This window comes from Rattus norvegicus, chromosome 4, assembly GCF_036323735.1.
Source record: "Rattus norvegicus strain BN/NHsdMcwi chromosome 4, GRCr8, whole genome shotgun sequence".
In the NCBI taxonomy this organism is placed as follows: domain Eukaryota; kingdom Metazoa; phylum Chordata; class Mammalia; order Rodentia; family Muridae; genus Rattus; species Rattus norvegicus.
The window spans coordinates 78,173,603-78,187,977 of NC_086022.1; the positions used below are offsets into that span (position 1 = coordinate 78,173,603).

Consider the following 14,375-nt stretch of genomic DNA (forward strand, 5'->3'; position numbering starts at 1 on the left):
TAGACATAACAGTTCATATTGACCTTTGATTTGATGGGTCCTACATAAAGCTTTGTGGAATTTCTTAAGATTAACAAACTTCATACAGATCATTTAAAGAGAACAAAACAGGGGGTTGGGGATTTAGTTCAGTGGTAGAGCGCTTGCCTAGCAAGCACAAGGCCCTGGGTTCGGTCCCCAGCTCCGGGGAAAAAAGAGAGAGAGAGAGAGAGAGAGAGAGAACAAAACAGGGTATATGGTCAGGATGTCCTTGCTGTAAGCTTTCTCTGTGTCAGTGACTAGCAGGCATGTTACAGCAACAATATGAAATAACTGGCAGGCATGAACAAAATGGCTACAACTATTCTGGGGCATGGGGAAAGGTCAGAGCATATCATGTACCTCATGTAGGCAGTGCCGTTGGAGGCCAGAGAGGTCAATGAATCCCTGGACTGCAGTTAAGCCAGTTATGAGCTTCCAGATAGGTTCTGGGAATCAAAATCACAGAGACATTTCTCCAGAGCCCCAAATGTCTGAAGTTTTTACGAGGCAGTGTCTCATTTAGGGGAGGCTTACTTCAAAGTCACTTTGTGTTAGATGATGTCCTTAAACTTCTAATCATCCTTCTCTGCCTCTCAAGTGCTGGGGTTACAACTCTGTACCATGCATCTGACTTGTTTCCCGTTTCCTCAGTACAATGGGTTTGTTCCCATCTTTGAACATCAGTTCAAGGGGGCTGAAGAAGTGGTTTAGTGGTCCTGAGTTCAGTGCCCACATGGTGGCTCACAATTCCCAGCACTCACATGGTGACTCACAGTCATATGTGATTGTAGCCTCTCCCCATGGGATCCAATATCCTCTTCCTGTGGGTACACATGCAAACAAAACACCAGCTGAGACATCTTATTGGCTTATTTATTTATTTACTTATTGAGATCTATGTAGCCCTGGTAGGCCTGGAACGCACTGTGTAGACCAGACTGGCCTCAACTCACAGAGATCCTGCCTCTGCCTCATGAGTGCTGGGATTAAAGGCAGGCACCACCATATCCACCCCCTTTTTTTGAGACAGGGTCTCTCTACATCATCCTAGCTGTCCTGGAATGCACTATGGCAGACATCGTGCTATAGTAAGTAAATGTCTTAAAACACACAGAAGCTAAAATGGACCAGAGTTTCTTATTTATTTATTTTTCTGTGTAACACTAGGATGTTAATTGTAGTATGTAGGGGATAAATGTGTTACCAGATAAATGTTTGGAAATTATGGAGAAGGCCCCCCCACCCCCAGGTCATTTGAGACAGATCTCTCTACATGGCCCTGGCTGTCCTGAAAATTACTATGTAAATGAGGCTGGCTAGGAACTAAGAGATCCATCTGCCCCTGCCTCCAGAATACTGGAATTAAAGATGAACCACAACCACACCCAGTGCCCCTCTCATTTAAAGAAAGATTTGCTTATTTTATGTATGTGAGTGTTTGACCTGCATGTGTGTATGTGCATCATGTGCCCTCCAGAGGACAGAAAATGGCATAAATAATATGGAACTGGGGTTACAGCTGGTTGTGAGCTGCCATGTGGATGCTGAGAACTCAACCCAGGAGTTCCAACAAACCGTTTCTCCCATTTCTGCAAACCCTCACCCCCACCTGCCTTTGATGCCAGCACTCAGGAGGCAGAAGCAAGCTGCTCTTAAGTTCAAGACCAGCCTGGTCTACCTAATGAGTTCCAGGCTAGTGAAGGCAAGACCCTATCTCAATACACAAGTAAGTAAATAAATCTGTACATATGTGCAGAGGCACGGAAACCTTGCCTATCACTCTTAGGAAAGCAATACAGAACACACCACACCTTGCAATTTTACATGGATTCTGGCTTGTCACCATGTCTGGCATTTTTATGGAGGTTTGGGGATCAAACCCAGGTCCTTTTTTTTTAAGGCATTTAAAAATATTTAATTTTTTGTCAGATATGGTAACAGATCTTTTTAAGCCTAGTAGTTTGGCAGCAGAGACAAAATATCTCTGTGAGCTGGAGGGCAGCTTACTATGTAGAGAGTTCCATGCTAGGACTAGACAGGGAGGCTTGGTGTCCAGAAAACGAAACAAACTAGTCAAACAAAAACATTTCATATTAATTCTAACCAACTATCTAGGGAGAAAAATCCAGGAAACAAAGTTGGAAAAACTCATCTTACTTTTTTTTTTTTCTTTTTTTTCGGAGCTGGGGACCGAACCCAGGGCCTTGCGCTCGCTAGGCAAGCGCTCTACCACTGAGCTAAATCCCCAACGCTAAAACTCATCTTACTAAACAGGATGAGTCACCTGTACTTTTCAAATTTGATAGCTCACCATCAGTAGGGCTAATTGCCTTTTTTGTTTTGTCGAGATATCCCTAGTCTCTGCCTAGTAATATCATACTTGATTGCTCTGTCTAAGTAGAAAGCTTTAGCTTCAAGAAGTGCAGCCTGCAATAAGCTTACCAGATATGATCCAAAAACATTCTCATTTTAAATTATTGTGTGTGTGTGTGTGTGTGTGTGTGTGTGTGTGTGTTGGAGGAGGAAGAAGAGGTCAGAGGTCAGAGGGATATCAAATCACCTGGAGTTACAGGCAACTTTCCTGATATGGGTGCTGAGAATGGAACTCTGTTTCCAAGAGGAGTTTGTGCTCTTAACCACTGAGCCACATCTCCAGTCCCTAAGAACTGTTTTCACAATTGACCTTATTGTTTCTTCTCTCTGTCAAGAATTCTTTTCTCTCTGACTTCAAATTGTTGACTATTATTCATATTTCTGAGAAAATGAAATATAAGTCCCCAAACAGGAATAAAATCTTCAGGCTAGACTGAGATTACATATTAAATTTTTACCATTAAAAGTGGCCTTAATAGTTAGTACAAGAATGAAGTAGTGAGTTTGAGAAGCAGTGAGGTATAATTTCCCCAAATTTCTCTTTAATCTACTCCTCAAGTGAAAATTAGTCTTATTCTGGCAACATGGGCAGGCATCAAAGTATTAGTTAAAGAAATCAAAAGAATACACTTACTGGGACAACTACATAATGTTGCAATCTCTCCTGCCCCCCACTCCAAGACAAGACCAGGCAAGCCTTAAACTCATAGAGATTCACCTGTCTCTGCTTTCCAGGTGCTGGACTTAAAGGTATGGCCTACCATACCTGGCTTAACTCTGAATTGTTAATCACTCACCTTGTCCCATTTCATGTTTCCCACCATTAGAATTGCTAGGTAAAAGCTGGGTGTGGTGGTCCAAACCTTTGATTCCAGCACTTGGGAGGCAGGGATGTAACTCTGAGTTTGAAGCCAGCATCATCTACATAGTGAATTCCAGGCCAGCCAATGCTATACAGTGAGATCCTGTTTCAAAAAATAAAAAACAAATTTAAAAAAAATCAGAGTATTGGGGGATGGGGAGATGGCTCAGTGGCTAAGAGCATTTGTGGCTTGTGGTGGTTTGAAGGAGAATGGCCCCCTCAGATACACTTGTTTGGAAGTTTGGGCCTAGTTAATGGAACTGTTTGGGAAGGATTAGGAGGTGTAGCCTTGTTGAAGGAAGTCTACCACTGAAAGCAGGCTTTGAGGTTTCAAAAGATGCTGGTCATTCTTTTTGTAGACCTGGATATAAGCTCTCAGGCACTGTACCAGTGCCACGCTTGCCACCTGTCTGTCTGCCTGCCTGCCTGCTGCCATGTTCTTTGACATGATGGTCATAGACCCTAAACCTCTGAAATCATAAGCCTCAAATAAACACTTTCTGCTATAAGTTGCCTTGGTCACTGTGTCTTTTCTTTTTTTTCTTTTTTTTTTTCGGAGCTGGGGACCGAACCCAGGGCCTTGTGCTTGCTAGGCAAGCGCTCTACCACTGAGCTAAATCCCCAACCCCTTGGTCACTGTGTCTTATTACAGCAATAGACATTGCTTTTGCAGAGGATCTGGGCTTGGTTCCCAGCACCAATATGGCATCTAACAACTGTTTGTAACTTCTGTTCTAAGGCCCTCTTCTGGCCTCCAAAGGTACCAGGCATGCCAATGATGTACATACATCCATGCAGCCAAAACATTTATATACATAAAATTAGGACAAATAAGTAAAAGGCATGAAGAAAACATACTTATGCTTATATTTATATATAATAGCAATGGCTGCCTTTGAATAGTTCCACACAATGAACACATAGTAAAAGAATCATACATATAAAGCAAGGAGAGTAATCGAGTAGCCAGTCTTGGAACATACATTCCATCTAAAAGGAGATACCTTAGTTAGGGAAATAATCTTTGCTATGCAAGACTTGTCTCAGTATTCACCTCATGTGCTAATTTAAAAAAAAAAACCTTTTCTTTTGGAATATTTACAGATTTACAGGAAGTTACATAGATTGTACAGAAAATGTCTTCTGAACCAAGTTTCCTCCAGAGGTCACACTGTATGTTATGTAGCAATATCAGACTCAGGGAACCAATACTTTATTTTATTCAATATTTTATTTCCTTTATTTTGGTAAGCAATTTTAGTTTTCCCAGCATTTCTCTTTTTTCAAACTTGTATGAACCAAAGTCTTCTCAGACCTTTATTTCAGGAAACAAAGAGAAAAGCTGATATTAAATTTACCAGTTTAAGTGACTGTTCTCCTCCGTGGGACATTCTGGCTGTTTCAAGTTTCTAGTGGGCACAAAAACCAATACAAACAGTCACTGGAGGTCTTTGGTAAGTGTATGCTTTCACTTTTCTGAGATGACAACCCTCCACTACAATTATGTGTTGTAACATGAGGGTATAGTTAAGATTCTTTTTAAAATATTTACTTATTTTTACTTTATGTGTCTTGGTTTTGCCTGCTTATATGTCTGGAAATAAGTGCATGAAGTGTCCCTGGAGGCCCAGAAAAAGGCATCAGATCCTCTGCAACTGGAGTTACAGGTGGTTGTTACTATCTTGTAGGTGCTGGGAACAGAACCCAAGTCTTCTGCCAAAGCAACAAGTGCTATTAAACACTGAGCCATCTCTCCAGTCCTATTTGCTTGTTTTCAGATTTATTTTTTATTTTCGTGTGTGAGGTTTTGTAAGTTTCTGTGCATCGTGTGAGTGCAGGAGGTGGAGGCCAGAAGAGGCCATTGAATCCTCTAGAACAAAAGTTACAGATGATTGACAGCTGCCATATGGCTATATGCCATATATATATACATATACATACATATATATATATATATATATATGCCATATGCCTGTGCTTAGGTACCATACATCTCTCATCACATCCATTTTGACAAATCTCATGCCCAGAATCCTTTCTGCCTCCCAGATGTTCTACCTCCTATTAAGGCCTTGGCTTTTTAATTGGACAGGTGATGTATCCATACAATACACAAGATATTCTCTCTACACCACTGCTTTAGAGAAAGAAACATTTAACTGCTCGGTGATGGTACCATTATTTTGAAAAGACAGAGCTAGTCCTATTGCTTGATGGAGCTCAGTTGAAAGTATCTTACTTATCCAACCTTTGGGAGGTAGAGGCAGGAGGACCAGGAGTTTATGGTCATCCTCCATTACCTGGGCTACATGCCTCGAAAAGTTAAAATAAATAAGAAGCCAAGGATTATTTGTTAATACAAATGTTCGTGTTTAGTGTCCATAGGAGTATCTAACAATTAACAGGGAAACAGAGAGCTTGGAAATTACCCTTCCCCCTTAAAACAGGGTTCCACTGTAGAGCTCTAAATGGCCTGGAACTTGCTACATAGTCCAGGCTTGCCTTAAACTTACTGAAATTTTCCTGCTTCTGCTTCCTAGTGTGTGGATTAAAGGCAAGTACCATCATATCAGGCCTTCTTCTTGCCTTCTAAGGCCACTTTTTTTTTGAGACAGGGTTTCTCTATGTAGCCTTGGCTGTCCTGGAACTCACTCTGTAGATCAGGCTGGCTTCAAACTTATAGAGACACCTGCCTCTGCCTCACAAGTGCTGGGACTGAAGCTGGTTCAGGTTGAAGGCCACAGTTTAAATCGTGCCTTTTAATAATAAAATCATTTATTATTTTCCTGAAGTCAGTATTTCTTTCTGTCTCTGTCTCTCTCCTTTTTTCTCCTCTTCTTTCTTCTTTTTCTAGTTCATTTTGTTATAGTGATGTTCTAGTTTAGAGAATGGTGGTTTTAACTCCCAATTATGCACCATCTGACCACAGTTCATGCTCAAGTAGACTCAAAGTGCTTTGTATGTACACTATAAAATATCACAGTGTACTCAAGTGGTAGTAGCCCAACAGGATGATGTAGTTCCAACTTTGGGGAACTATAGACATTCTACTGTGGAGGGCATTAAATGGATTCATTTTCTCAACTAAAGGTCTGAGAAGACTTTGGCTCATACATGTTTGAAAGAAGGGAAATGCTGGAAAGCTATGGTTTTGTGATTATCTTTCAGCTACACATGCTGTTAAACACACAACTCTGTTTTCCCTTGGTCCTTAATCCAGCAGATCTAACCACAAGCTTTATTTTTGTTGGCTCAAACAATCCACTTCTCAAGGCTGGGTTTGGTTCACAACTGTCTGTAACTCCAATTCCAGGTTATCCTTCATCCTATTTTGGCCTCCATAGGCACTAGACATCCAAGTGCAGACAAACACTCATAAATATAAAATTAAAAGAAACAAATCTTAATAAAAATTCCACTTCTCATCCAAATCCAAGAGAGGAGATAATCCAAATAATCCTAATCTCTGGTGCCAATACAAGCCACATTTGTAATTTCGACGAATGATACAATTTCATCATTCCCACGTAACTCACTCATTTCTCCTTTGGTAATAGATTGTGCTATCGTACAGCCTAGACACGGCTCCCTGGACATTTGCTGGTTCTCAGAGGGATGGGAAAACCAAGTAGGTGGGGTTTGTGTTCACCAAAACTCTCAGAAGCTCACCCCTGGGAAGGAGCTCCGGAAGCGGGGGCCGCCAGGGGGCGCGCTGGCCCGGGAGGACCGACAGGAGGGGGGCGCGTCTAGGCCGGCAGAGTGCCTGCAGTACTCGCTGCCCACAAAGCGCCAGCTGAGGGGCGGCTGCAGCCGGTGCGGCGTAGGCTGCCAGCTACTCAGCTACTCAGCGTCCCAGCGTCCCCGGAAGCCGGATTGCCGCGCGAGTCCTGTCAGAGCGAGCACCGCGAGACCGCGTCTTGCTGTCTGCAGAGAGCACTGAGCGGCCGGGCCTGCGTGTGGTGGCGACTCCCGGGACAGGACCGGGCAGCGGAGGGCCATGGCTGAGGCGACCGCCGCTCCGGTAAGGGCGCTGATGCACGGGCATCTCTGTCACCCGGGCCTCGGGGGGAGGCGAGGAGGCTGGGGACGGCCGCGGGCCTGGTCGCCCGCGTGGGTCTGCGGCTGTCGCTTGCCCTGAAGGGCCACCGCGGACCGCAGCGCCGGAGGACGCCGGGGCACCCGTGTCTGGTGTTTCTAACCTACACGCGCCGCGGTGCTTCGCGTCAGCCCGCGGAACGGGGAAGTGGGCTCGAGGTGTTTTTGAAATCCACGAGCCATTCTGTACAGCGGTGAGAGCTGTCGTTGCTAGGTGCGGCAGGACAGTCACCTGCGAGGCGGTGAAGGTAAAAGCTAAGGTGTGTCCTGACAGACTGCGGGACGACTGACAGCATCGCGCGCCCGACAAGCGGAGGCGCTGCGGGGACCTTGGAAGGCCGACACAGCGTAGGCTTAGCCATTCGTGCGTGTGCTCGTTTGCAGCAGGCCTGCAGTGGGCCCAGCCGTGCACGCACCAGATAGATGCCAGGGCTACCAGGACAACCGGCACAGTCCCTGCACACAGCCATTAAGGAAGAGGGTGTTTAACAGAACGTTCTGACTGGAAAGTATTGCTTTTGTTTGCCACCTAAGAAGCCTTTGGTCGGCTCGAAGAGACTTTTTTAGTAAGTCAGAAGTCAGGCGGGTCTGCTGAGGAGTAGGTAGGAAGTAAGAAAGGAAGAAGAAACCAGGGGAGCAGTGGGGAGGGGTGGGGAATAGAGCAGAGGGAAATCCTTACCATTAAAGTTTAATTTACCAAGCGCAATACTTCCCCCCATCCCCCAAACCCTTAGAGACCATTGTGCATGCTATAGGTTTATGCTGAAAACTATGCACATACTTTTAGTTCTCTAGTAGTCATGTTTAGTAGGTCAAACCATGATGGTGGCACGGTGGCTCACTCAGGAGTTTGAGAGAGGAGGATCAGAAATTTTAATATATGCTTGGCCAAATAGCCAGATTGTCTTTAAAAAAAGAAAAGAAAAAAAGAGGAAATTAATTTCAGTGAATTCAGTGAAATGTTATTTAGCCCAATGTATGAAAATATTTTAATAGTAATTTTATAAAACTATTAATGAGATTTTATACACAACACATCTCAATTGAACTGACCACATTTAAAATCCTCAGTAATCACATGGAATCAGTGGCTATGGTTTTGACGAGGGCAAGTCTGTTTTATGAAGAAGATTTTGAAAATACTGATATTTTTAATTTTAATTTTAAGAAATATTTTTAGGGGATGGAGAGATGGCTCAGCAGCTAAAAGTACCAGTTGCTCTTGCAGAGGGCCCTGGGTTGGTTCCTCACATTCACATGGTGACTAACAACAATCTGTAACTCCAGTTCCAAAGTATCTGATGCCTTCTTCTGACCCTTGAGGGCACCAGACATGCACATACATACATGAAGGCAAGGCACTGATGTACATAAATAAATCTAAATGATTTATTAATTTGAAAATATTTTTATTCTTTGAAAATTTAATAGAATGTATTTTTGATTGTTTCACTCTACTGTTCCCGACTCCTCCCAGATTCACTCCTCCTTCCCTCACAGTGTCCCCCGGTTTCTTGTCCTTTTTTAAAAATGACCCATGAGGTCCAATCTGTGCTTCTCATATATTCCTTGGGGTAGGCCATGCACTGGAGTGTCATTGGCCACCAGGAACCACATCCTTAAAAAATGGACTTTCCCTTCCCCCAGAAGCTATCAGTTGTCCATAATTCTGCAGTTATGCATGGGGGCTCATGAACTCCCCACTTCTCTTTCAGTGCTATAGTGTTGACTAGCTTGATTTCATGCAGGCAGCCACAACTGATATGAGCTCATCAGTTCAGTAGCCCTGTCACATCCAGAAGAAACGATTTGGATCCAGTCTAATCCTGGGTCTTAGAATCTTGCTGCCCTTCTTCCTCAATGGTCCCCAAGCCTTGGGATTTGGGCAGTGGTGTGGATGCCTCATTTCTGGTTGAGCACTTCATTGACAATTGTAACCCTAACTGGCCAATGTGTAGATCAGGCTGGCTTGAACTCACAGAAATATTTCTGCCTCTGCAAGTGTCACCACACTAGCTATTGTTTTGTTTTTTAATGTATCTTATAAGTTAGGAGGGTTGGTATTCAGAGTTTAAGTGGAGAGCCTGGCTTTTAAATAAGAGGAAACATTTTTCTTTGAGAAAGAAAGAAAGCATGTATTATTACTGGTAGGTTTGATGTGGGAAGAAATATGAAAAAGAAAAAGAGTTTAGGTCTAATTACTCCAGTTTCCTTTTTCTTCTTCTGGAGACAGGGCTTTTCTGTGTAGCCCTGGCTGTCCTGGAACTCTCTCTGTAGACTGGGCTGATGTTGAACTTACGGAGATCCACCTGTCTCTGTCCTCCTAGTGCTGGGAATAAAGGTGTGTGCCAACTGGCTTACTTCAGTATACTTAAGTAAGATAATCATGTCATCTCTGGAGAGTAAGGGTTCTGTCTGGATCAGTCTCCTCCCGGTGTGCTCCCTGAATCAGCAGATGCAGCACCCATCACCTAAGAGCTCTCTTAAAGTACACCATGTCCATTTCACAGGTACTGGATGAAAATATGTATGTTAACTAGATTTGGGGGGGTGCGGATCAGGTCTTGCTATTGTAGCCCTTGCTGACTTGGTACTCACTCTATAGCCAGACTGGACTGAAACTTAATAGCAGTTCTCTTGACTCAGTTTCCTCAGTGCAGAGGAAAACTTGGGGGAGTTGATTCTCTTCTTCTGCCATTTGGATCCCAGAGATTGAGCTCAGATAATCAGGCTTTATTTACTGCAAGTGCCTTTATCTGCTAAGCCATCTCACTGGCTGATTGACCAGTCTTTTCGAGTTGTTGTTGCACATTAGTTCGAGAGTTTGTAGAAGCCTGGAGATACTAGGTAGTGTAAAATGCCCCCACTGAGCACTGACCATTGGAATATGCTGACAGTATCTCACATGGTTGTGTGATTTTCTTTTTTAGGTTTACATGACTGCTTGTAAAAGCAAACAAAATGTGAATTGTTCAGCTCATTCAAATTAGGAAGTCAGCTGAGCAAGTGAGGCTTAGAGACAGGAGTGAAATGGCGTTGAAAGTGGCTGAAGTGGTCAAGCAGGGAAGAAAGCAAAACCATATACGGGTGGTAGACCAGGAGCAAATGGAATTATCATAGGGCTACAGTTATAATTAATGGGTTGGAGATCAGATGAAACGAGAATAAGATAGTGCAAAAATAGAAGGCTCTGGCCAGAGAGTGGTTTATCAAGTTCAGAGAATTAGGCTTAGTCCAACCTCCTATTTGTCCTACAGATTCCTTCCTTTTATGATACTCTTTGTTTCAAAGTACATTCAGTAATGAACAGACAGCCTGTGACTTTCTTGGAAAAAAATCTAATTCAAACATTGTTACCAGTCTGAAATTTTCCATGTATTTTTCTAGTCTGTCCTTGGAGTATAAGATTAAACAAACATGTTCTGTCTTCTATTTCATAACCCTCAAATACTTGAAAGTAGTTGTTATATTTTCACTAGACTAGACACCCTCAACTTGTTAAATTATGGTACAGTTGTAGTGTATAAACTGATTGATAGACAGGGCTAGTGTAGTGTATCAATTCATAGGAGATTTGTCAGAGAGCCCCCTGAGGTCAGTGAAACCTGGAGAGAATTCCTGTGTACATTTGCCTTTTCCAGAGATAGAGAAGGCAATAAGAAACCTCAACTTCTGGGCCTTATATTAGAGGAAATGGGCCAGACTAGCCTTAAAGTGACAATTTATTATTCATTATCTTTCCCAATCCATCCTTGAACCATCAAAGCAGTTCCTTGGCTTTTGATGTCAATAGGCTTCAGAACAACAAGGCACTATAGATATACTAAAGTTATTTTGGTTAGTATCAGCTGAACAGTTAAGTAGGGGTGTGTGTGTGTGTTTATGTGTATACACACGAGCGTGCATGCATGTGTGTGTTCCCCCACCTCTCACCCCCCCCACAAAGTTTCTTTGTGTAGTCCTGGCCATCCTGGAACTTGCTCTGTAGAGCAGGCTGACCTGGAACTCACAGAGTTCCACCTGCCTCTACCTCACAAATACTGGCATTAGAGGTGTGTACCATCATTGCCTGGGAGATAAGTAGTTCTTATTTGGTTGTAGTTTAGAGTCTGATTTCCTTCTAACGCTCAATGTCTTGCCCCATCTCTCCATTGCACATAGACTTCTGAATGGGACTCGGAATGCCTTACATCCCTGCAGCCCCTTCCTCTTCCTCCACCTCCAGCAGCAAATGAGGCACATCTGCAGACTGCAGCCATTTCCCTGTGGACAGTGGTGGCTGCTGTGCAGGCCATAGAGAGGAAGGTGGAAGTCCACAGCCGGCGACTCCTCCACCTAGAAGGCAGGACAGGGACAGCAGAGAAGAAACTAGCAGGCTGTGAAAAGACAGTGACAGAGCTTGGGAACCAGCTGGATGGCAAGTGGGCCGTGCTGGGGACCTTGCTGCAGGAGTATGGGCTGCTGCAGCGGCGGTTGGAGAACTTGGAGAACTTGTTGAGAAACAGGAACTTCTGGATCCTGCGGCTGCCCCCAGGTATTAAAGGAGATATCCCAAAGGTAATAATACCCCGCTTCTAGGTTACATCAATACCACTAGCTCAGTCACTTGCAGTCAGAAACAGTCAGTTATTTAGACATTTTTATTTCCTCTTAAAATTTCTTAGGTTAATAGAATTGTGAAGGTGTTTTGTGTTTGTCTCTTTGAGAACTATACTGAGTTGATGATGATATCTTTCCTTTTTTTTTTTTTTTTTTTTTTAGATAGTAATGTAACCCAGGCTGTCCTTGAACTGCTGGCTTTCTGCCTCTACCTCCCAAGTGGTAGGACATGGGACACCAGTGGCTCAGTACACATTTACAATGTCAAGCTTCCAGTGAGAAAACTCTTTCTAATCCATAGTTGGCTGTATGGTAAATGAATTTTTTCTCTTAATTTCTTTCACTTTTACATGTGTATGAGTCACTTCTCTCTTTGTTAGGCTGCAACAGTCTCCGTGAAACAACTGAGACAGTTAATTTGAATTTTGTTGACAGTTTTAGTGAAAAGTTAGAGGAAAGACTATGCATGGGATTATTACAGTCATGTGGTTATTACAAGGGCCAGGGTCATCTGTGAGTCTAGGCTGTCATTTATAGAACAAGTGTACTGAGATGCTAGTGTTCTGTCTTCTGAAGAAACTAATTTAGAAAACAGGAAGTTTCGATGATTACTGTTTGACAGTGATATGCCTAGTTTCCAAACATACTTGCTCACTCATAAATTTTTTCATAGACACAGACTTTTTAAAATTCTTTAAAAAAATTTTTTGGGGGGTCATAGGCATGCCTTTATTCCTAGCACTCTGGAAGCAGAGAAGGTTCTTTGTGAGTCAAAGGATAGCCTGGTCTACATAGTGGTTCTGGGACAGCCAGGAATACATAGAGAGACTCAATCTCAAAAAAAAAAAAAATATCCAAAGCAAGCTCGCTCACTCTATCTATCTATCTATCTATCTATCTATCTATCTATCTATCTATCTTTTCTTTCTTTCTTTTTCTTAGGTATAAGTATCTATCATCTGTCTATCTGTCTATCTATCTATCTAGAGGACATAGGATTTTGATACGTAATCCATACCTGTCTACAACTTAGAATCTTGCCTCAGCCTCTCAAATAATGGGATTGCAGGCATGGGGCACCACCCCTGGAATCTACAAGTATTTCTTGAATACATTTTTGCTTGTTCTATATATTTTCCTGAAGAAAAAAAGCTGTAACACATAAAACACATTTAAATACTTTAATAAAGGTAAAGTCAGGTGCTTTCTAGTGTTCTGTTTCTAAATGGATACCTGAGATGGTCTCACTAAGAACCCTTTATCCCCATCCCAACCCCTGTCCAGAACACAGGGTGTTTTTAAAGGCAGAAATTACATCCGGGCATCTTGGCTCAGCAGCTGCTGGAGAGCTTTGCAGAAGTACTCAGTTTGTAGCAAGGAATTTTAACAGAAGCTGAGATAAGTGGAGGGGTTCCCTACAAACAGGCAGTTTTGTTTTTTTGTTTTTTTTTCCCCGGAGCTGGGGACTGAACCTAGGGCCTTGCGCTTGCTAGGCAAGTGCTCTACCACTGAGCTAAATCCCCAACCCCTCAAACAGGCAGTTTTAAGGAACACTAAGGTAAGTTAGCTAGGACATTTTGACCTTTGGTTCCTAGAATAGACTTGGACTGTTTTCTGTGGGATTCTCCATCAAGGAGATCAGATTCTGGTTAAACCTAGGATGGCTTTAGCAGGAATATAAAATGGAGGAACCTCTGCACTGTCTTGCTTCATCAGAATACTACAGGAGATAGAAGGAATGAGTAGTTAGTTACCCCTGGGCAGTGTTAGGTTCAAGAAGCTCGAGGAAGAGTGAAGGGCCATTGGCATGGAGATTGTATTGTTAGTTATGAGATGGAAGAGATGGCTCTAGTGAGCATGGATAACGAGATCAAGCTTCAGAGGTGAAAGGAGGAGTGAGCAGAGGAACCTCAACAGGATACACCGGTGAGGTAGTAGGAAAACAAATCGGAAAGTAGGAGGTGCCACAGAGCTAACATGAAAAACAGCATTTCTAGTAGAGTTATGATTTGCCAGTTACCATACTGGGAGGACTAGAAAGATAAGACAGTGAATATGATTGTCAACATGGCTGTCAGAGATCCTGACCTAATTTGTTTGAGTGGCAAGATAAAGATAGAAGACAGAATACCATAGTTGTAGAGTAAATAGAAAGTGGAAAAAGAATAATAGGAATAGAGTTTCTTTTTTTCTTAGGTGTAAGTATAGAACTGTTAAAAGTAGGGGGCTGGAGAGCACTGGCTGCATTTCCAGAGGACCCAGGTTCTATTCCCAGCATTTACGTGGAAGCTCACAACCAGTTACAGGGGATCTGCTGTGGTCTCCACAGGTACAAGGCATGAATATGGTACACATACATGCAGGTGAAATAACTATATACATGTAGAAAAAGTTGTTTAAGGTGAGAGTAGAATCTTAGAATACA

The 14,375-nt window shown here is 42.9% G+C and overlaps 1 protein-coding gene across 5 annotated transcripts in view; it reads left to right on the forward strand.

Annotated features, from left to right (window-relative positions):
• The first annotated feature begins 7,017 nt into the window (after nucleotides 1-7,017).
• The window catches only part of Zfp398 (zinc finger protein 398), a 33,748-nt gene continuing 26,390 nt past the window's right edge, over nucleotides 7,018-14,375 (forward strand). Inside the window, exons 1-2 of one of the 5 annotated variants that reach the window (XM_063286507.1) lie at nucleotides 7,018-9,861; nucleotides 11,513-11,908. In XM_063286507.1, the coding sequence (XP_063142577.1) occupies nucleotides 9,847-9,861; nucleotides 11,513-11,908 (411 nt within the window). In that variant the 5' untranslated portion in view covers nucleotides 7,018-9,846. Of the gene's footprint in view, nucleotides 9,862-11,512; nucleotides 11,909-12,112; nucleotides 12,263-14,375 lie in introns of those variants that run through there. The other 4 variants (NM_001109230.1, XM_008762905.4, XM_008762904.4 and 1 more) reach the window with 4 other exon arrangements.